This window comes from Toxotes jaculatrix, chromosome 14 (genome assembly GCF_017976425.1).
Source record: "Toxotes jaculatrix isolate fToxJac2 chromosome 14, fToxJac2.pri, whole genome shotgun sequence".
NCBI lineage: Eukaryota > Metazoa > Chordata > Actinopteri > Toxotidae > Toxotes > Toxotes jaculatrix.
The window spans coordinates 2007259-2029413 of NC_054407.1; the positions used below are offsets into that span (position 1 = coordinate 2007259).

The 22155-nt window shown below is 41.5% G+C and overlaps 1 protein-coding gene and 2 long non-coding RNA genes across 3 annotated transcripts; 2 read left to right on the forward strand and 1 right to left on the reverse strand.

The window, feature by feature from the left end:
- Positions 1–6068: 6068 nt before the first annotated feature.
- Positions 6069–7229, reverse strand: LOC121192694. Its single transcript, XR_005895240.1, has 5 exons — positions 7043–7229; positions 6864–6917; positions 6695–6761; positions 6237–6297; positions 6069–6138 (listed from the first exon to the last, which is right to left on the reverse strand). It is a non-coding gene; the product is annotated as an uncharacterized LOC121192694 (long non-coding RNA).
- Positions 7230–7691: 462 nt separating this feature from the next.
- Positions 7692–10777, forward strand: LOC121192692. Its single transcript, XM_041054489.1, has 4 exons — positions 7692–7763; positions 9663–9717; positions 9814–10176; positions 10359–10777. Exons 2-4 carry the CDS (start codon positions 9669–9671, stop codon positions 10655–10657), a joined length of 711 nt encoding a protein of 236 aa, XP_040910423.1. The 5' UTR covers positions 7692–7763; positions 9663–9668; the 3' UTR covers positions 10658–10777.
- A 6687-nt stretch (positions 10778–17464) lies between these two features.
- Positions 17465–19052, forward strand: LOC121192693. Its single transcript, XR_005895239.1, has 4 exons — positions 17465–17556; positions 18226–18280; positions 18377–18739; positions 18922–19052. It is a non-coding gene; the product is annotated as an uncharacterized LOC121192693 (long non-coding RNA).
- The last annotated feature ends 3103 nt before the right edge of the window (positions 19053–22155 follow it).

Sequence of the window (22155 nt, forward strand, 5' to 3'; positions counted from 1 at the left end):
CAATCAGAGTATTCAGTATTTATTCTTGCAAGAAGGAATATACATCAACCATGAATCAAGAATCTTTGTAATACTCTGTGTCTTCTTTATACACACAGGAGTTCACCTCCCCTTCGAGCTGGTAATCAAAGTCAGAGTCTAAACATGCAGCTGGTTTCCTTGAACGTCTCAAGGGAACAATGTGTGAGCCTTGCTGTAGTTCAAGGTATTGTAGGTCAGGCTGCACAGAATATAACAAAGGCATAGGAAAAGTATATCCATCCCATTATTCTTCCATCAATAAATAAAACTGAATTGGATTAGAAATGTGCTGTTCAGCAAATGATCATTACAAACATTTTTATAGTGAGATGCAGCATAAATAAAGACATGATTATAAATATGATTGATAGATGAACTTTATTCATCCCGAACTTAACAAATTTCACTCTTGCAGCATCAATGAACAGGTGCTCAGCAAACTGTACATGAATCTATAAAGATCAGGAAATATATTTAAAAAAAATACAAAAAGGTCATTAAAATTAAAATTAAAATTAGAATTGAAATTCCACTAGCCAAAAGCTAGCATGTGCAAAATGTGCCGGTTACTGCTGCTCTCAGTCCAGAGTCATCTGTCCCACACAGATGAGGAGCTGTACTCTGTCTTATGGCTCGTGGCAGGAAAGATTTCCAAGTGTGAGAGTTAAACCTGTTGAAGTAGATGTTACACTCGTTCACTCTCTCCATGTCTCCCTCAGACAGCCTGTCTGTCCTCCCACATCCTATGATCTCTTTCATTCCTGACCACAGTCCCTCATGTTGTCCTGCTGGAGTTTGTCCTCCAGCTTCCTCCTGTATGAGTCTTTCCTCTCCCTCAGCTTGACGGGAGGTTCATGACGGTGTCCTCACAGAATCTGATGTATTCAGTGATGCAGTCCCTCATGGCGCTGATGTCCTCCCCATGAGGCTGGCAGAGCGCATCCCAGTCTGTGCACTCAAAGCAGTCCTGCAGGGCCTCCTCAGCCTCCTGTGTCCATCTCCTCACAGTCGTTGTGGACACAGGCTGCCGCTGGACAAGAGGGACGTACTCTGTCACAAAGCCGGGTGCTGCGGCGCTGTGGTCCGGGACGTGCGAGTCCATCCATGTCTCTGTAAAACTCAACCAGCTGCACTCCTTGAACTCCCTCTGGCTGCTGATCAGCGCCGTCAGCTCGTTCCCCGTGATGATCGCAGGAACGGAGAGCTTCTGTCTCCTCTTCCTTTCCTGCACTTTAGCTCCAGCCCTGCAGCCCCGGCGTCTCCTCCGTATCTCCTTCGGGATTTCATGTCTGGCTCCATGAGACAGTCCAGGTTTACACAGCGCTAACAGCTGGTCGCGTGTGTAAACAATGGCTCTGTGGCCGCGTGCGTTACTCTCAAGTGAGTGGCGCACAGAAACCATTGTGGCTCAGTTGTGTTGAACAAATGAATCAAAGATGAAAACACCAGGAGCTGCAGCAACACGCGTCCGTCCACCTATCTGACCCACATGAACAACAGTCTGGACGTGGAGTGCTGTGGGTGTCCTCTCTGCTCTGACTGCAGCTGGAACCTCTGTGAGAGGCTGCTGGGAGACCGACTATAAGTACTTTGGGACGGGGGAGGGGCTCACGGCAGCACGCGCTGCTCGTTGAAGACAGTAACCGCAGAGCGATACAGAGACACAGAGACACAGAGACAGAGTCTCCAAAACACCGGAAAAGTCTCAGACAACAAACTTAAAGTTTGTTCTCTCTCTCCTTCAGAAAGCAAAATCAGAATTTTACTTTTCTACAACAGAAAGTCTCAAAAACCCAAAGATGTTGTGGAAGACCATCAAATCTTTGTCTGCTCGCTGTAACTCAGTCAGTCTTTCACCTAGTGAACGTGTTGATGGTCTCAGAGTGAGGGACAGAAGAGAAATGCTAAATTATTTTAAGAATCATTTTATTTCCTCTGGTTTTCTATAGAGTCCTGACCGTTCTACTGAAGCACTGCAAACTCCTGAAAGAACCAAGGCAATACTTAATAACTTTACTCCCTTTATCACAACAGAACTCACGAGGGCTCGAAAAGAACTTAATGGCTTTTTGTGGGAATGTTGTAATATTACAATGTTGGGCCTTTAGTGTAGCAGAGTTTCAGTGATATCACTCACACTGTGAACACATGTAAAGAACAACAGAGAGTTCATTTGCAGTTTCCCCTGCTTATAAAGTCTGTATACCTGCACAATAGTGATAATCACACAACATATTTTTATGAACAATAATTCATTATAAAAAATGTTGTGTGTATCATGTTTACAAACACTGGATTCAGACTGTGTGCACACATCCTGAAAAAAAAATGAATGAGAATGTTTTAGATGTTTACAGCTTCATTCAGTGATGATAGTCCCAAAGGCAGTTCTTTTTCTCTGAGAAGCAGGGACAGACATTGCACTGGCTGCAAAGTGTGTTGGTGGAACCTGTAGCACAGTGTCTGCACTGTCCTCTACCAGTTTTTACAGGAACATGTCCAGTCATGTCCCTGCACACTTCTCTTGCTGAGTGTACATTTGCTTTCTAGCTGTCTTCTTGGCATTTGATGAACTTCCATTCCTCTTCATCACTTGAATCCGACTCCTCTGAGGACACCTCCAAGTCACTGTCCCCATTCTGGACGGCCTCATTAACCTCCTGCACACCGTACATGATGCGGCCCTTCCTGGTTTCAGGCATTCTGAAACTGAAAACAATTGATTGTATAATTAAAATATAATCATTGCAATGCAAATGAACTGTAGCTACAGATTCACACATTCCTGAAATTCCACACATTCCACAGGTCAAACAGTTCCATCAGGCAGAGCTATTGCTCACTTTGTCCTGCTATGATCACTTACACCCCCACCTCCCACAACATTATCACCTTATTATCATTCAAGAAGCAGCTATTAGGGAAACCAAGCAGAGCCCAGGAAACACAGGACCAGTACTGTAGTGTTTTTCATGATGCTGCAGAATTCTTTCTATCCTAAAATACACAATTCATGACTTCATCTCATTGGAATTTATCATTTAGTTACTTATGTAATGCAAAACATTGTATTTGAATCTAAAATCTTAATAGTAAAATAGGTTCAAATTGTTACAACATTGAAAACTGATATTCCACCATCAAACAAGTGAAAAGTCAAATTCCTCAATATGAAGTTCAAGGTCCAGATGAAACTTTTGCGACCTCTTTCATCCACTGTTGTAAAATTACAACGTAGACCTAAGATAGATAGAGCTTTATTGTCACTTGCACAGAAGTACAGGAGAAATTACATTCAGGAGTATAGCCTCCGGGCCGCTGCAAATTTATTTCGTGCTGCCAACAAGCTTTCCTGACAAATTAATTGGCAAGTTGTGATACATGAGGGACAGAACAATACAGTCAATATGCAGAGAAGCAATTTGTTGATCCGCGATCAATTTATCCACATCAGTAATCAATCAGTCTGGCCTCAGTGCTCATCGTCCCCTGCAGATGCATGAAGTAGCTTCGACATCTGCTCAACCTTAACAGACAGTCCCTTCACCGTTCTCAACAGGTGTTCGGACTGTCTCCCGATGTTATCATTCTGTCTCCGTCCCTCCTCAGATCGGGCTGAGATGTCACTGATCAGTCTTTCGATCCGAGCTATCTTCTGGTGCATTTCCGTCAGCAGAGTACCCATGAACCCGTGGTGCTGTTTTATCTCTGTGCTTAGCGGTTGTGCCGATTTACCAGCAGCGGTTTTTCCAGTTATCCGATAGAGCAGGGCAATACCCAGGCCAATCAGTAATATCCCTGCTGTCAGTGTCCAATAAATAAATAGATCCTTCACGTTTTCCAGGGTCAGCGCTTCCTGACATAACAAGCTCAAAATCTCACAATATCAGTATGATAATGATAATGGTGTCCTAATATCTGCAGGATCTACACATCAGTTATGACAGAAAAAAATATTTCAGGCTTGATTCTTGAGTCTTGATTTATCCCAACCAACAAGGTGCTGTACTCCAAGGCAGGTTCCCAGGTTGGGCCTATTTACACATCCTACCATCTCATAGTGTTGCAGAGCTGAACAATAGGACCTATTAGTAATGTTAATGTGCTTTTAAAAAGAAAAAACAGGGTCTGTGCTTTCTGCTCAGTGATCAGTAAGTTTGATGTGTGGCTGCTGTTCAGAGCCCAGTGGGAGGGGTTGTGTGTTGATGAGAGCTGTGTAGTGGAAGTGTGTGCTGCAGTGTTACGTGTGGGATTCCCTTCATTGTTGCTGTGAGTGGGGGCTTTGTGGAGTGGGCTGTAGCAGGTCATTGTTTGGCCTGTTACTGTGTGTAACAGCACCTCTGCTCTTTTTCCTCAAGTTTCCTGAGTTGGACAGGAAGCACAGACTGATACAAACTGTGTTTTTTCTTGTCCCTGTCTCCTTAAGTGCTTGCTCTGGGGTCAGACTCTGGGTCTCTGTAAAGTGCTGTGAGACAGTTTTGATTGTGGAAGGAGCTATGTAAATACAATTGAATTGAATTGTAAATTGACATTACAGCAGCAGTCTGAGAGGATGTTAAGTGAACTAGTTTGTCCTGGTCCTTTACTTTGTCCCTCTGTCCATCTCTGTAACAGGCTGTTGTTGTTGGGCTTTAGCTTAAATTTCAATCAGAATTGTAAAAATGTAGATTTGACTGGTAGTTGTTTTTTGTTTTTGTTTTTTTGTTTGATAAATTTCCCATTTTCCTTGAAATGAATGTTTCAAATTCTAAGGTACATTTATGAAGTGATGAGTTCAAACATGTATTAGGTGTGTAATGTGAGAACATGTCACACTGACTCCAGCCACTAGAGGTCAGGAGTGCACAGTTTTAAAGTTCTCTGATTCTGTTCATGAGTCTCTCAGTCTGTATTAATACAAGCCAAACTTTCACATCTCCTGAGCTCTGGAGCCTGAAACCAGTGGGACACACATTCATTTATCTGTCAGGTCCCTGGAAAATCTGTCAGTTGGTTCACAAGTACAGAAAAGATGAAGAAATAATGCAACATTTCAGAATATTACACTGAACATTTCACTATGAGCAGCAGGAAGAATAAGTTTGGGTTAGGGAGGACCACTCCCTCTTACTGACCTCTGCTTCTCTTCTACAATGTTCAACATCAGTTTGTTATTAACCAACACTAAATGTTTCCTATGTGACTTTTCCTTCATTCATTAGTGGCAGTAATATCACTGATAGTAGAAATGCTAATTGTATAGTAGTGTCATTGGAAGCAAGTGTTTCAGTCCAACAGTAAAAGAGTTTAAAGAAAGAAATGAGGTGTTTATTAGTTTGTTAAACAGTTCAATGAACATTAAAAAAGAAAAAGTTAAAACAGTTAACAATCAAAAACTGATATAAACCTTCAGAGATGTGAATCAGAGGCCTTTCAGCAGTGGTCTTAGTAGCTGTGATGGACTTCCTGCTCGCTCCTCATCATCAGGAAGGATCAAACATTACTGACTTGTAGTGTTTGGAATAAATAAGAGGGTCTGTAGATATTGTTCCATTTAAATGCTTTTTTTGCTGTAGTGCACAAATCACAGACTTCAGAAGATGTGATAAAACTGCTGGGGGAGTTCCCATGATGCACTGAGCTCCTCTCTCTGTCCATTTGTACTCATTCATATCCCTTTAATACATGTTACTAAGTCAACTAGACTGTGGATCTGCTGCTCTTACTATTACTACTAGTGCTACTGCTGTTGTTGCTTGTACTGTACATCACAGTGGACCTTTGTGTGCTTTAGTAATCTGTAATGTGTTGTAGTGCATCATTCGACCCCCTCCAGGTTGCATACCATCCCAACCGTTCAGGGCTGGACTGGGACAAAGAAATGGCCCTGGCAGTTTTGGCTTAGACCGGCCCCTCATAATTAGTGGTGCACAACGTACTAATTTATGTATGTGTTCCCCGAAGCAATGTATTTTACTATTGTTACGTCTTGGCCTAGGGGAAACCATGGCGCAACATTTAAAGGAAAAATCCCAGCTCCCAAAAACCACCAGCAAACTCACAGTAACTACACATTCAATGGTTTATTTAAAATGCATCTTACACACAAGGTCAGGAGCACGTTGGCTGGCAGTCCACCTGGAAGTGGTGAGAGGAGAACCCTCAGTAAATGACAGCTTCAAATATTTGGAATAGATTTCAGAAATATTACAACATATTCAGGAAATTATACTCACAACTCAATTTGCTTCAAATGAACACAAGAAGTAAGGCAACTTTTTTACGACTGAAAGGATCCTTCAATGAAAATAAAAACAGCTTTATAGCCTGTGTTTAGCAAGTCAATATGCTACATATAAAAAACCAAGGAAAAAAAGACATTTACATACTACATACATAAAACAACCTTTAGATACTGAGGAAAACAGAGAAAGGGATATTATGGATATTGGTTGAGTGAAATTAAAACATTACAAAGATTACTAACTGGCAAAACATGGGAAAGGCAGATAAATAGGCACAGAAAAGTACTGTGCATTTAGTTGGTGAATCATGATTTATGACACCTGAAGATATATGAAAAAATAATCCCAAAAAGAAATTACATCCTAAAAGAATGACAGACATATAAACAATGAAACTGTCATTAAATGTTCATTTAAAAATAAAATCAGATTGATCTCTACTCACTTACCCAGAAACCAAATGCCTGTCAATCTCGTGAACAATGCTGAATGAGGATGAGGATCCTGAAATGGAACCTTAAAAATAGTAAGTAACAGAAAAGGATACAATGAGTGTTGATGAAAAAAATAACTACAAATGTGTTCAAACAAAACAATTAAATGAATTTTCATACTTACATTGCTTACTTTGTGAAAACGAACAGTCAACAAAACCTGAGAGACAGAGGCTTCCTAAGCAGAAAAAAGAGGAATCCATGAAAGGGAGATGTTTTTTGAGTCCCATGATAAATTTTATGTCATTTTGAACATTTCACTGAATAATATAACTGGTGTTAATATTAAAAATATCCTCTCACCTTAGTATAGTAGGAGCTTCTGTAGGAGTTCACTTTTCTCTGCAACTCTGTCAATGACGGTGTCTGTGTCCAAACCCAAAAACGGCAAATATCCAAAGACGCAGCTCATGCCTGTCCATCACCTAAACGTCCCGGTATTATCCTAACATTACTACCTGTTTACCTGCTGTGTCTGTGCTACACTTCCCTGGTCACTCTGTCCTCCAGAGAATATATCTGATATTTTAGCGCATGTTGCAGCGTCTATAGAGATTATTTCATCTTTTAGCCCGCAACCTCTCCGCACCTCCTTTCTTCCGCTTCTCCATGTTTCCACGCTCAACACTAAACTGGCAGGGATCAGTGCAGAGAAAGGGGCGGGGCCGCTCTGGTAAGATACTATATCCTGATTGGTTTAGTCCGCTGTCTATATTGAAGATGGACCAATGGGCCACCCCGTCTAAATTGCATCGGCCCCTAGGACTGTCGGCCCACCGGGAAAGTGCCCGGTATGCCCGATTACCAGTCCAGGCCTGACAAGGCATGAAAAAGGTGAGGCACCTCCCTGGTGCCTACAGGGAGGTGACCTGCTTATAACCTGCTTAAGGCACCTCCCTTTTTGCATCACCAACAACAGGGAGGTGCCTGCATTAAGGTTATAAGTAGGACTCTGAGTCTCAGACCTCTCCGTCTATCCGGAGCACAGTGGAGCAGCAGAAGTCCTGTCGGTTCCTCAGTGACGGTAAAGGTTTATTTGATTAGATTTTCCAGCAGAGTTCAGTCATCAGCCTCTGTGTGTTTGTAATGTACAGCCTGTGAATCCTCACATCTCACTTGTTACCGAAGGATTTAGTGTCGCTTCATGATTCTTCAACAATGAAATGACTGATATTCATATTGTTCTTTATTTGATGGACTTTGACTGAACAGAGTTGGAGCATCAAGCGTTTTTGTCCTAAATTATCTCTATGATTATTCATAGTTATATAGATTTATCTGTAAGATATTATAACTTTTTCTGAGTAAATTGAAGTTTGAAACTAGGATTATTCAGAATTAAAAAGCTGCTGCACAGTCTCAGTAATAAAAACTCTCCTGCTCCAGATTCACACAATAGTAAAAGTTAGTATGAGCACAACACAGCTCTGTTTACTCTGCAGCTCTGAGTATAATTGTACTGTCTTAAGGTTAAAAATAATATCAAAGTTCATAAGTTAAAGTGTAAAAAATTTTAAAAATGTAAAAGATGTATTTTTCTTTAGTTTATGAAAATGGCAACGGAGGTGTAAAAGTGTAAAAGCTATTCCAACCAATCAAGAGGACAGAGGAGGAACAAGACGCGGTTTGTCTTGTCTGAAGACGTCTCAAGTTCCGCGTTCACGTCCAGCAAGCTCTGGCAGCGGCTTCCTGCCGGGGGAATTTGCACGTGGTGTGAACCCCCCCGCAATGTTGGTGGATGTGTTTTCACTCGCTTCATCCTGTGACCACTACAGTCTGTGAGTATTGTGTCTGTGTAGTTTTTAACTTGTATGTTTAGCGTGTTGTGTTTTTAACATCTTATATGTTAGCGGCTTCTACTGAACGAGCTAACATGCGTATAGTTTGGTTTAGCTTGTTTGCTCGCTCCATTATACTTTGCGTAGTGTGCTGTTGTTAACGTTATTGTACGGATACTGATTTATGTTGTTTTTCTGTCACGTCTCTCATCCGTCATTGTTATGTCGGTACTGAACAAAGATCTTGTATTAACAGTAAGCGGTCTCACTCCAATGACCAAAGCGATCAGCAGAAAGTGGGACATCGGCCTTATACAAGATCTTTGCAGCACCAAAGCAGTCAAGCAGAGTAATTACATTAGTTTTTTATAAAACACCTTGGCTGTTGTTGTAGACTATTTGCCCACTAATAAGTTTTAATGCAGTTTAAAAGGAACATTGTGTCAGGGTTATAATCATTTTTAAAAGCTTAAAAAGATCCGGGTCTTTTGAAGTGACATTCGGGGCTTCAGTCCTAAAAGCCGCCGCCGCCGCCGCCGCCGCTGACCCCGAGCGGATCTGGACAGCGAGTGCGCCTTTCAGAGTCAGACGTTACGGTCTGGACCTCTGCCGTAACTTGTCCTCTGCCGGATCTAAACGCATGTCTGAGAGTGTCCAGCGGATCCGCCCCGAAATCTTCTCCCGGAAAACTGTTCTGCTTCGGATTCACACAATAGTAAAAGTTAGTATGAGCACAACACAGCTCTGTTTACTCTGCAGCTCTGAGTATAACACTGCTGTAAGTATAGTAAGTCCTGCATGGCAGAAGGTTTGTGTGTTAGAACAAGTGAGAGACAGACTGGAGAGCTGAACCACTGAACATCACTGCAGCTTAGAAAGTAGTTTTTCTCTCACTATAGATGTCAGATGTCCTCTGAGGGAAAAACACACTTTACATGACTGTGATTGTAGCTCACAGTGTTTTTGCCATCAGCATTAAGACTTGGTGTCCTGTCCTGTCCTTTGCTCAGTTTGGAATCAGCAGGATAATACAGAGAAAGGAGCATGGTGATGACTGAATGAAGTCACACTGTAGGTTTTCCTTCTTCTACCTGGAACTTTGATCTCAGCTGTTTCTGACTCTTCACCTCTGTCTCCTCTCACAGGAGAAGATGATCTGCTGGATCCTGCTGCTCATCATCCTGACCTCCTGTGTCTGTGGTTAGTTTACTCCTTCACTTTATTGTCCATAAAGTAGAAAGAAATAAAGACGTTGTCCGTTTGTCTGGTCCTCACTTTCCCTCTCTGTCTCCTCAGTAGGAGCATTTGTAGTGACAGTGACACAGAGCTCCTATCAGGCAGAGGAGAACCACAACGTCACACTGGAATGGAGGTTCACACCCAAACCTGACAGCTCCTCCAACTCCCTTTATATCTACTGTGAACTGATCACTGATCACAAAGCCTCCGTCCTGTATCATCTACATGAGGGTGTTGAGGTCCCAGAGTCTCAGGATGAACAGTTTTCAGGACGAGTCCAGTGCAACAAAGACGTCCTCAGAGAGGGACGAATCAGACTTCATGTGTCCAGACTCAGGACTGAGGACTCAGGCCTGTACCGGTGTGATGTGAAGACAGATGATGATGTGAGCAATGACAAATGTCAACTCAACGTCAGCAGTAAGTCGACTCAGCTTCTTCTGTCTGACTAACAGTCGCAAACACAAAAATATTTTAGCAGAAAATCTTTACACCTGAGAAGCTGGAACCAGAGAATATTTACTGTTTGTACTTGAAAGATTCTTTTTCTTTCAGCAGCAGTTTAAAGATTTAAATCAGCCACATTTTTATGTCCTTTACAGCAGCTGCTGATCCCCCCAAACCTCACAGACCAACTGTGAGCCCACAACCAGAGTGTCGGGGAAGGATTGGTCTCTATGCTGGACTGGGACTGGGACTGGTACTGGCAGCAGCTCTACTGGTCAAATTCTGCTTTGCCTCAAGAGCCGAGGGAGGGAAAGAGAGAGAGAGAGGCTGGTTGTCCATGAGGCTGCTTTTCCCTGCAGACCCAGTCAGACCTCTGACCTTTCACCTGTCTCACTGTCTTCATGCACTGAGACAAACAGAGAGACAGACAGAGAGGGTGGGGTCACCTGATTAGGGGAACTTTACCTGACTGAGGACGTCTCCTCTCTGGTTCAGGTGTTTACAGCCGACTGAGAGACGTTGCCTTTCATTATCTGTAAAATATGTACATATGTTAAATAAAGCTTTATTTATATATGAGAATCTGCTGTGACGTCTTTTAACATCAGAGACATGAGTTGTTTCAAAGAAGCAAAGACTCTGAGAGTTCGTCAACAACAGAAACAATAATAATTCACTTTAATTAACACTTGTGCTTTTACCCAGCACAATAGTAAATACAAGAATATGGAATAAGAACAAAGAGACAACAATAACAACGGAATATAGAAAACATGAATTATACAAATAAAATGTAAAATAAGATCATGACATGAGAAGAATCTCAGAACAGACTCTTTTTCCAGCTCCGTCCTTCAAACTTTCATTTTCTTCTTCACTTTCCTAAAAAATAAACAGCCTTGTTATGTATATAGGTTTATTATAGTAATATAGTAATAGTATTAGTAAGTAATGTATTGTTTAATTATAAATCAAATTGAATTTGAAATGTGCTGTTAGGAAAATGATCATTTTCATAGCAAGACAACATGAATAAAGACATGATTATAAATAGAAGATAGATTGATTGATGAACTTTATTCATCCCAAACTCAACAAATTTCACTCTTGCAGCATCAATGAACAGGTGCTCAGCAAACTGTACATGAATCTATAAAGATCAGGAAATATGTTTAAAAAATACAAAAAGGTAATTAAAATTGAAATTGAAATTACACTAGCCAAAAGCTAGCATGTGCCAGTTACTGCTGCTCTCAGTCCAGAGTCATCTGTCACACACAGGTGAGCGGTACTCTGTCTTATGGCTCGTGGAAGATTTCCAGAAGTGTGAGAGTTAAACCTGTTGAAGTAGGTGTTACACTCATTCACTCTCTCAGGGAAGTCAGGGAAGGACTGGTCTCTATGCTGGACTGGAACTGGGACTGGGACTGGCAGCAGTATCAGCAGCTCTACTGGTCAAATGCTGCTTTGCCTCAAGAGCAGAGGGAGAGAGAGAGAGAGAGAGAGTCACCTCCCTCAGTCAGAAACTTCCTTGTGAGCGTTCCCCTCTGACAGAGGGAGAGTACAAACTGTCTGCTTTGCCTCAAGTCTCTGTTCAGAGCTGCTGCTGATGAAGTAAACCTCAGTTCAGTGGAATCAAAGTGAAGTTACTCAGGGAGCAGACTTCTCTCTGTCCCTGCTTCCTCTCATCCTGTTGGTCCATGAGGCTGCTTTTCCCTGCAGACCCAGTCAGATCTTTGACCTTTCACCTCTCTCACTGTCTTCATGCACTGAGACAGATTCAGTGTTAACGTGTATTATTCACACTGACTCTTTTTCCAGCTCCTTCCTTCAAACTTATATCTAAAAGTAATAATATAATAATAGTATTAGTAAGTAATGTGGTTTATTCTTCTCTTGATTTTATTTGACTCAAGTTGAAGGAGCAGCAAAATCAAATGTACATCTTTGTTCATCAGTGTAAACAATACATTTCCATTCATTTAGAACATCCCAAAGTATTTAGCTGAGAATTTTCACCGTTTCAAATATTTCTCATTTGAATGATTCTGTCTATTGAGGCCAAATAACTTCCATGACAGAGGTAAAAGTCACTTTAGGAGGTGATATTCCATCCTGTTATAATGGCCGTTCTGATAACAGAGACTGCCGGAGGAATAAAAATGCCAAGGCAAAGGTGGAAGATGCAAATACGTATTTTTCTTTTATTTTCTCTTTTAACACAGGTATAGCAAAACACACAGGGTGAGGCCTAGCCAGTAACCAGGTAGATTTAAAATTGGCGCCCTTTTATACCGTGGTCTGGTAGGCGTAATTGGACAAAACCATTCATAGGTGTTCCCAGATATAGATTTATAAATATAGGTGATAATATGAAAAATATAATTATTAGATTTAACAAAAAATATTTAAAATAACCTGCGTGCTGTCATGTAATCCCTAAACCAAACACCATAAACATATTTACCCCCCCCCCCCCTGTCTTGCCCTGCCACTTGGCTGCACCCGGAACATTATTAACCCCGTCCGTTATCCAGGGAACCCTTTTCCGTGACGCACCCCAGGTGAACGCAAAACAGACAGAAGGTGAGTGTTAACGATAACATGAAGAATTCTGTAAGGCACTTTCACTATTTTCACCATTCTTCCCATAACTACCAAAATAAGTTTCAATTCTGGACCGTCCGCTGTCCACGGAGTCTAACCGACCTCCTCTCATTACAGACGGAGCCGAGCGGCCACCCCGGCATCCGACCGAGGCCGACTCCTCACATATGATAACTATATTACGCAACCAATATTGCCGTTATCCCGTGAAACTTTCATGTTCGAATGTTATTTGCCAAATATATAATAAAAGTGCCTTTCGCCATTACTATAGATTGTCTAGTTATTTATAAACAATATCCAAAACCCACCGTGCACAATATTTACAATAATATTTACAAAACCATAACCCGACAGTCAACGGTAACGAAGTCCTTCGTTACACATCCCAACATGTTCTTCCCACAGTTCATATGTCAGTATAATGACAGAACATGCACTACAATAAATACCAATCAGAAGTACAATGTTTTTTTAAATTTTTTATTTTGGTGATTTTTCAATTATTTCTGACCTAATTTTTATTTTTTTATTTTATCATTTTGTTCCTCAGGCACTTTACCACTTACCTTTGTGGTATTTAAGGTTGTTCGCTGGGTTTTAGCTTAAATTTCTATCCGGAATTCTAAACGTGGATTTGACTGGTAGTTTATTTTAAGATTTTTTTGTTTGATAAATTTCCCATTTTCCTTGAAATTAATGTTTCAAATTCTAAGGTACATTTTTGAAGTGATGAGTTCAAACATGTATTAGAAGGTGTGTAATGTGAGAACATGTCACACTGACTCCAGCCACTAGAGGTCAGGAGTGCACAGTTTTAAAGTGCTCTGATTCTGTTGATGAGTCTCTCAGTCTGCATTAATACAAGCCAAACTTTCACATCTCCTGAGCTCTGGAGCCTGAAACCAGTGGGACACACATTCATTTATCTGTCAGGTCCCTGGAAAATCTGTCAGTTGGTTCACAAGTACAGAAAAGATGAAGAAATAATGCAACATTTCAGAATATTACACTGAACATTTCACTATGAGCAGCAGGAAGAATAAGTTTGGATGGAACAGTGTCACAGGGTTTGGGTTAGGGTGGAGCAGACCCTCCTAAAGACCTATTATATTAGAAAGTGTTCGATTTACAATATAGCTCAATAAATTCATTCATCAGTAGGAAACGGCAGAACTAAACATCAAACAGAATCTATACAACATATGAATCGTCTAAAAAAAAAATCATCTGATAAAGATTAAAAACCCTGCAACAGTTAGAGTTTGGATTTTTAATGGTAGCAGCTGCTGAGTCTCTACTGTGGAACCATTTACCAGTTTTTTCTCTGGGAGGCAGACGCCCTCTGTTCTCATCCACACATACATGTCAATATACAGGAAAGAGACTCCTCATCCTCATCAGGCTCCTCTTCTGGTTCTGTTCAAGGTTTCTACCTGTTGAAGGGAGTTTTTCCTTGTCGCCGTTGCCAGGTGCTGCTCTTGAGGAAAATGTTGGGTCTCTGTAGATAATTTTATAAAGAGTAGGTTGTGGACCTGCTCTATATGGAAAGTACCCTGAGATAACTTCGGTTATGATTTGGTGCTTATAGGTCTCTCATTATCTTGTGGATTATGTTTAGCACAAATAACACATCCTAAACAAAGATGGGTAATTTGTAAATACATATGTGGTAAATACTTTGTCTATCATAGATACCATCCCCCCTGTTGAGACATGATTAATACCATGGCTCAAAATAGCTGCGTATCTATGTAAACTTCATGGTAAAATGCAGGACGGGTTCAGTGGGACAGAGACGCTCTCGGAGAAAGACAAATCAGACTTCATGAGTCCAGACCCACAGCTGAAGACTCTGCGAACAGTGCTGGAGACCTCTGGTAAGTGGACTCAGAAGAAAGTATTAGACCTTAAAGTCCTTTTCCTCCGGTGTTGTGGTTGGTACTGTTTGGTACTGTAGTATGTTGTGATACTAACACAGATGTTGCCCACAACATGTTGTCTTGAATGTGGCCCAGATCAGTGATGGAGAGGACCCTGGTGTGTCTCCAAACACACCGAAGTCTGGACTGGCAGCTGCTGATGGTAGGTCAATACGGTGTGCTGTTACCATGGTTACTCATGTAGAAATAATGTATTAAGAACCAACTGTTTCTGCAGCTTTTAGGTGTAATTTCCTATATTTGATGAACTGGTGCCAGTCGTCTTACTGTGAAGGTCGTCTTCCTGAGATCATATGTGAAACTCTGATGTTGTGTTTCAGGAGGCCCAAACCAGAATGTCTATGGAGTACCTCTAGCAGCTGTAGTTCTGATATTACTGGCAGCTGTGGGTTTTGGACTTTCCACATGTAAAGTTCAGAGGCCTCTGGACGTATTTTATGATGGAATCCAACAAGAAGAACGTACGTCTGCTTTTTCTTATTTGTTTCCATGGAAATATTTTTGTGTGTTTTGATGAGTTTGTGCCAATTCTTCATCTGAACTTACTGATGCCTCACCTCCATCTCACAGATCAAGACTGGGACAGATTTAACTTCGACCTGCTGACTGATGAGGAGGTAGAGTTATTTACCACGAGCTGATTCATCTGCACCAGTTCCATCCCACACTGCCCTCTGTGGGATCCTGTCTCACTTCTCACAGTCTGTGTCCAAACTGATTCAAGGAAGCAACATAATTCATGCTGTACATATTTTAAAGTGTCTATTTACATATGTCCAGGACTGTATTTATATATCTCTATAGGAGTGTGTGTGCCTTCCTGTCAGGCGGCTCCTTGAATGGAGTTGGACCATAAATCACAGGGAACATCATGGTTACAGGTGTCAGGGTTGTGTGTTAGTGCAGCTCAGAGTGCAGACTGCTTCAAAAGCCTCCACTGCATTTTAGCTCAGCAGAAACAGAAGAGAAACATCAGTAAGACACAAGATCGACTTCAGAAACACACAATGCTACAATTGTCCATTTGAAGCTGTGGTGGATGGATCTGTTTACATGTTATATGCACTTTTTAGTCATTTCTGCTTTTTAAATTCTAAAACAGCACAAACGTGTGGCTGTTATTCTCCACAGTGTACAAATGAAGGTTTTTACTATGTAAATTTATTGTGTGATGTTCTTTCCTTTAGACGTCTTCAGCTGTGTGTGTACAGCAGATTTAAAGGGCTTTGTTTTCATATACGACCTCTGAGTGTTGTAATGATATAAAATAATGCTCAGTGAATGTGATCAGCTCACCTTGTTGGGTCGACATGTAGAATCAGAATCAGCTTTATTCACCAAGTACTCATACACAGGCAGTTGTTGTCTCTCCAGTGACAAGGTAGCAAGGTAAAATACAATGTAACAATAATAACTATATACAATATGTACAAATATACAATAAAGTGCAGATGAAACATGAAATGGTACCGGTCCAGTAGTGAGTAGTTCAAAAAAATAAAAGATAAAATAAATATAAAAATAAAATAAGACAAAATAAAATAAAATATGCAAGTTAGCTGTTAACTATTCATAGAGTGACTGCTGTGGGGAAGAAGCTGTTCCGGTGTCTGGAGGCTCTGAGGTGTCTCCCTAGAGAGACCTGAGTTTCTCATGATGATTTTATTTGACTTTAAGCAGAATAAAGTCCAGCAGGACACCAAACAGCAGCTGTTTCAAACCCGACACAGATCGTGTGGTAAGAGCTCATGTGAAGGGACCGGAACTGACTGAATCTGACGTCCAGTTTTATTGTGATCTTCACACAAATCACAAACACAACAACAGCTGTGATGAGGAAAGCTGAGGAAGAATAGAAGGACAATTATGAACAGATATAAACTGAGCAGAGTTAAAGGATAACATTTGATTTTTCTGTGTGTTTAATGTTTTTCTGTTTACAACGGTACAGGCATGGTGTGTACCTCAGGACAGCTCGGAATTTCTGAAACTTGTATTGTCCAATGCATTTGGTCCTACACACATCACCACCAAATTTTAAATTCATGGCATACAATCAACACAAAGTCTGTATTCACTCACTGTCACACACCTTTCCAGTCTGGTAACCAACTGCAGAGGTGTGTGACAGAGAGAAACCAGTGAACACAGAGTGCAAAGGCAAAGCAGGGTGTGGTACTCTACACACCACACCCTGCTAAGGCAAAGCAGGGTGTGTAGAGTACCAGAAGTGTAATTCTCAGTTTGGTCCATAGGTGTCACTGTAGCATTGTGTTGTGCTAGAGATTAAAGAATACATAATATAAAGCGGTAGACTGACAAAACACGACTTCCTCCTCTTTATATATTACACGGTGTCAGAAGAGAAACTTGAGAAAAGAGGAAGAAAATGGAGCAGATGAAACCCCTGACCTCACTAAGTCTAGAAGGAAATCTAGGGGAAAATTGGAGGGTCTGGATCCAGAGGTTTGAACTTTTCCTTGTCGCCAGCGAAATCGTGACATGATATGATATACAGGTATGCAGCAGTGCTGCTGCAGCGAACCCCCCTCCCACTTCCCCCTCACTCCCCCACCCACTCAGCGCAGGGAGGGGAGAATCCAATCCAATCGGTATAGCCCGGCACGCTCACGTCACCTTGCCGGCTTGAAGAAACCATTTCATTCGCGACTGACACATAACTCCTCATTGAGAGAAGGTGCTGCACAAGCAAAAGAACCAGTTTCAGGCAGTAACGTAGAGTCGCGCTCTTAATGTTGGTGGATGTGTTTTCACACGCTTCATCCTGTGACCACTACAGTCTGTGAGTATTGTGTCTGTGTAGTTTTTAACTTGTATGTTTAGCGTGTTGTGTTTTTAGGATTTTATGTTAGCGGCTAATACTCGAACGAGCTAACATGCGTATAGTTTTGTTTAGCTTGTTTGTTCGCTCCATTATACTTTGCGTAGTGTGCTGTTGTTTACGTTATTGTACGGATACTGATTTATGTTGTTTTTTTCTGTTGGATTTCAGTTTTACAATGAATGACAGTGTGTCTGTGACTAAGGAAAGTATGAAAAGTCACGTCTCTCATCCGTCATTGCATGTTATCAGGCTGTGTAGCTTCTCAAAGGTACGATTGGTGATGGCAGAAGGTTTGAGTGTTAGAACCAGTGAGAGACAGACTGGAGAGCTGAACCACTGAACATCAGTTCAGCTTAGAAAGTAGTTTTTCTCTCACTATAGATGTCAGATGTCCTCTGAGGGAAAAACACACTTTACATGACTGTGATTGTAGCTCACAGTGTTTTTGCCATCAGCATTAAGGCTTGGTGTCCTGTCCTGTCCTTTGCTCAGTTTGGAATCAGCAGGATAATACAGAGAAAGGAGCATGGTGATGACTGAATGAAGTCACACTGTAGGTTTTCCTTCTTCTACCTGGAACTTTGATCTCAGCTGTTTCTGACTCTTCACCTCTGTCTCCTCTCACAGGAGAAGATGATCTGCTGGATCCTGCAGCTCATCATCCTGACCTCCTGTGTCTGTGGTTAGTTTACTCCTTCACTTTATTTTCCATAAAGTAGAAAGAAATAAAGACGTTGTCAGTTTGTCTGGTCCTCACTTTCCCTCTCTGTCTCCTCAGCAGGAGCATTTGTAGTGACAGTGACACAGAGCTCCTATCAGGCAGAGGAGAACCACAACGTCACACTGGAATGGAGGTTCACACCCAAACCTGACAGCTCCTCCAACTCCCTTTATATCTACTGTGAACTGATCACTGATCACAAAGTCTCAGTCCTGTATCATCTGTATGAGGGTGTTGAGGTCCCAGAGTCTCAGGATGAACAGTTTTCAGAACGAGTCCAGTGCAACAAAGACGTCCTCAGAGAGGGACGAATCAGACTTCATGTGTCCAGACTCAGGACTGAGGACTCAGGCCTGTACCTGTGTGATGTGGGGACAGATGATGGTGTGAGCAATGACAAATGTCAGCTCAACGTCAGCGGTAAGTCGACTCAGCTTCTTCTGTCTGACTAACAGTCGCAAACACAAAAATATTTTAGCAGAAAATCTTTACACCTGAGAAGCTGGAACCAGAGAATATTTACTGTTTGTACTTGAAAGATTCTTTTTCTTTCAGCAGAAGTTTAAAGATTTAAATCAGCCACATTTTTATGTCCTTTACAGCAGCTGCTGATCCCCCCAAACCTCACAGACCAACTGTGAGCCCACAACCAGAGAGTCGGGGAAGGATTGGTCTCTACGCTGTACTGGTACTGGGACTGGGACTGGTAGCAGCTCTACTGGTCAAATTGTGCTTTGCCTCAAGAGCAGAGAGAGAGAGAGAGAGAGAGGGAGAGGGAGAGGGAGAGAGAGAGAGGGAGAGAGAGAGGGAGGGAGAGAGAGAGAGGGAGAGAGAGAGAGGGAGAGGGAGAGAGAGAGAGAGAGGGAGAGAGAGAGAGTCACCTCCCTCAGTCAGAAACTTGTGTGTCTCTGTTCAGATCTGCTGATGATGAAGTAAACCTCAGTTCAGTGGAATCAAAGTGAAGTTACTCAGGGAGCAGACTTCTCTCATGAGGCTGCTTTTCCCTGCAGACCCAGTCAGACCTTTGACCTTTCACCTCTCTCACTGTCTTCATGCACTGAGACAGAGAGACAGACAGAGGGGGTGGGGTCACCTGATTAGGGGAACTTTACCTGACTGAGGACCTCTCCTCTCTGGTTCAGAGACAGTCAAGCTTCATGATGTCCACATGTACCTAGATTACAAACTGGACTGGTCCAAAAATGTGGACACTGTGTACAAAAAGGGCCAGAGCCGTCTCTATTTTCTGAGACGGCTAATGTCCTTTAACATCTGCCGGACGATGCTGTGGATATTCTGTCAGTCTGTGGTAGACAGTGCCATCCTGTATGCTGTTATCTGCTGGGGCAGCAGTCTGAGGGTGAAGGACACTAACAGACTCAATAGACTCAAAAGATCATCAGGAAGGCCAGCCATGTTGTAGGAGAGGAACTGGACTCACTGAATACAGTGTTGGAGAGGACAATGTTGTCCAAAGTTAGGTGAAGCTCGTTCAGCAACAGACTCATTGTTCCACGCTGCACAACAGAGAGACACAGGAAATCATTCCTGTCTGTAGAAATCAAACTGTATAACTCTGAACTCTATCACAGACTCATGTATACTGTGTATACTTCATTATTAAACCTTTAAACCACATATCTCATGTACATAATGCAAATATCAAGATGTCTTTATGTTTTTCTATTTTTTATATTGTTCTGTTTGACAGTGGAATATATGTATATCTTAAGGAGGGTATTGCAATATTTTTACTTTTATTTTCATATATTTATACTTTTTTCACTTCATTTTATCGTGTTTGTTTTAGAAACATTTTTTCTCTTCTCTTGCTGTACACATTCTCTGTGCAACTCCTCTTCTTCATTTTCAATGGGGAGTTTGTACGTAACCAAAGAATTTCCCTACGGGGATTAATAAAGTTTTTCTGTTTGGAGACTGATTAGAGACCAGTCGTCCTGCACTTTATGTCGATTGTTTCCAATGTTGTAGGAGCCATGAATGTATTATGTATTTTTACTAGTAGTAAAGTTAAGGGATATTGTTTGTTCTTTGTTTATTAGGATATTGTTCATGTGATCATGTTGATTGGGGGGATAGCGGGTCACATGGTTATGGGCGTGTACGTTGATATCACCTGTTGGACCTTCTTTTGTTTGAGAGACAGACAGCGGGTGGGACGCCGTGTTTTCTGTTGACCGCTAATTTTCTTTGATCACAGATTATTTTGGTTATATTTTAGAGCACGTTCTCATGAGTTGATTATCTTTTGTTTGTTAATAAACTGTTAAATTTAGGTTCGAAGTCTCAGTGGATTTTTTGTGTAGCGTCAGACAGTAGGGTCCATCTTAGGTCCATCTCTTAGGACTGCGAAGTCTCTACATTATGTCAACATAAAAGACATTAATCACAGTCACAGTCATAAAGCATCTGACGGAGCAACGGAGCCGAATTCAAGAGGATGAAATGCAGACATCGGAGACAAAGTATGGAGGTAGGCGCTGGTTGTGAAAGTGAAGTTTAAGGAGCCGCTGTCAAAGCGAACTACAGCCAGGTGAGCTCACCTGTGCATGTGCGCGTGGAGGCCGTGTATCCATGGAGGGATTGCGGCCTGTATGTTGACTGCTGCTTGTTCATTGGGAACGATTGTCTGCAGGCCTGGACTGGTAATCGGGCATACCGGGCATTTTCCCGGTGGGCCGACAGTCCTAGGGGCCGACGCTGTTTGTTTGTTTGTTTGTTTTTAACTTAGAGATCGGCCCACAATTTAGAAGGGATGGCCCATTGGTCCATCTTCAATATAGACAGTGGACTAAACCAATCAGGATATAGTAGCTTACGAGAGCGGCCCCACCCCTTTCTCTGCACTGATCCCTGCCAGCAGCAGGTGGGCGATTCCGCCAAAAGAGTGACATTTCCGTCCCCAGCATATTATTGTATATTAAATGTATAAACACAAGTAATAATATAATACAAATTATATTTTATTATTATACAAAACACCGTACACATGAATCATTGTAGAAATTGTAATTTTTTTAAAAAATATATTTTCAAAAGGCATCTAAAACACTGATACATAGCTCAAATAATAATAATAATAATAATTAATATGATGTTCTTCATGTAGCTCAGTAGTGCAATGGGTTTGACACAATAAACAGATCACATACTCACATAACGCACTCACATACTCATTCCCGTTACCGATTTTCATTCCTGTTACCGATTTTCATTCCTGTTACCAAATGTTTTTTTTCTGATTATTCTGATTTTGTCATAAATATTAGTATTTTCATCATGTAACCAACCATTTCTTCTACATTAACTCTTTTTCTAAGGGAAAACAATTTATGTGGTTGATATTCTTTTAAACATGGTTTTAAAATGGCATTTGAGTTTTGGTAACAGCAGAGAAAAAAATGCAATTTTAATAAACTTGTTGCAATAAATTAAATAAAGTAGCCTGAGATTGACCAGTACTCATTTTGAATGAGTAAATGTGTATTTTACTAAATTCTATATTGAAATGGAATGAAAAATGAAGTTTAATTTTGAAGAGTTACAACGAGCAAATTGCACTCTTTTGGCGGAATGACCCAGGTAAGCAGGTAGTGTTAGGATAATACCGGGACTGTTAGGTGATGGACAGGCATGAAAATCGCTCACCTTTCGGCGAAATTCGCCGTTTTGAAGCCAAAACAGGTGACCTACGTGAATCGTGTAGAATCACATGAGAATTGTGAGCAGTGAACTGCTGGGGCTGAAATTCAGCCCTGGAGCTTGGTTTGGAGTGGCCTTTTATCCGATCGCACGACGGACGCAAGTGGAACTGT

Excerpts from the sequence above, each read along its gene's own strand:
- LOC121192692 (XM_041054489.1), top strand. The coding sequence starts at position 9,669 with ATGATCTGCTGGATCCTGCTGCTCATCATCCTGACCTCCTGTGTCTGT. Across the intron at positions 9,718-9,813 it reads CCTGACCTCCTGTGTCTGTG|TAGGAGCATTTGTAGTGACA; the intron begins GTTAGTTTACTC and ends CTGTCTCCTCAG. Across the intron at positions 10,177-10,358 it reads ATGTCAACTCAACGTCAGCA|CAGCTGCTGATCCCCCCAAA; the intron begins GTAAGTCGACTC and ends TGTCCTTTACAG.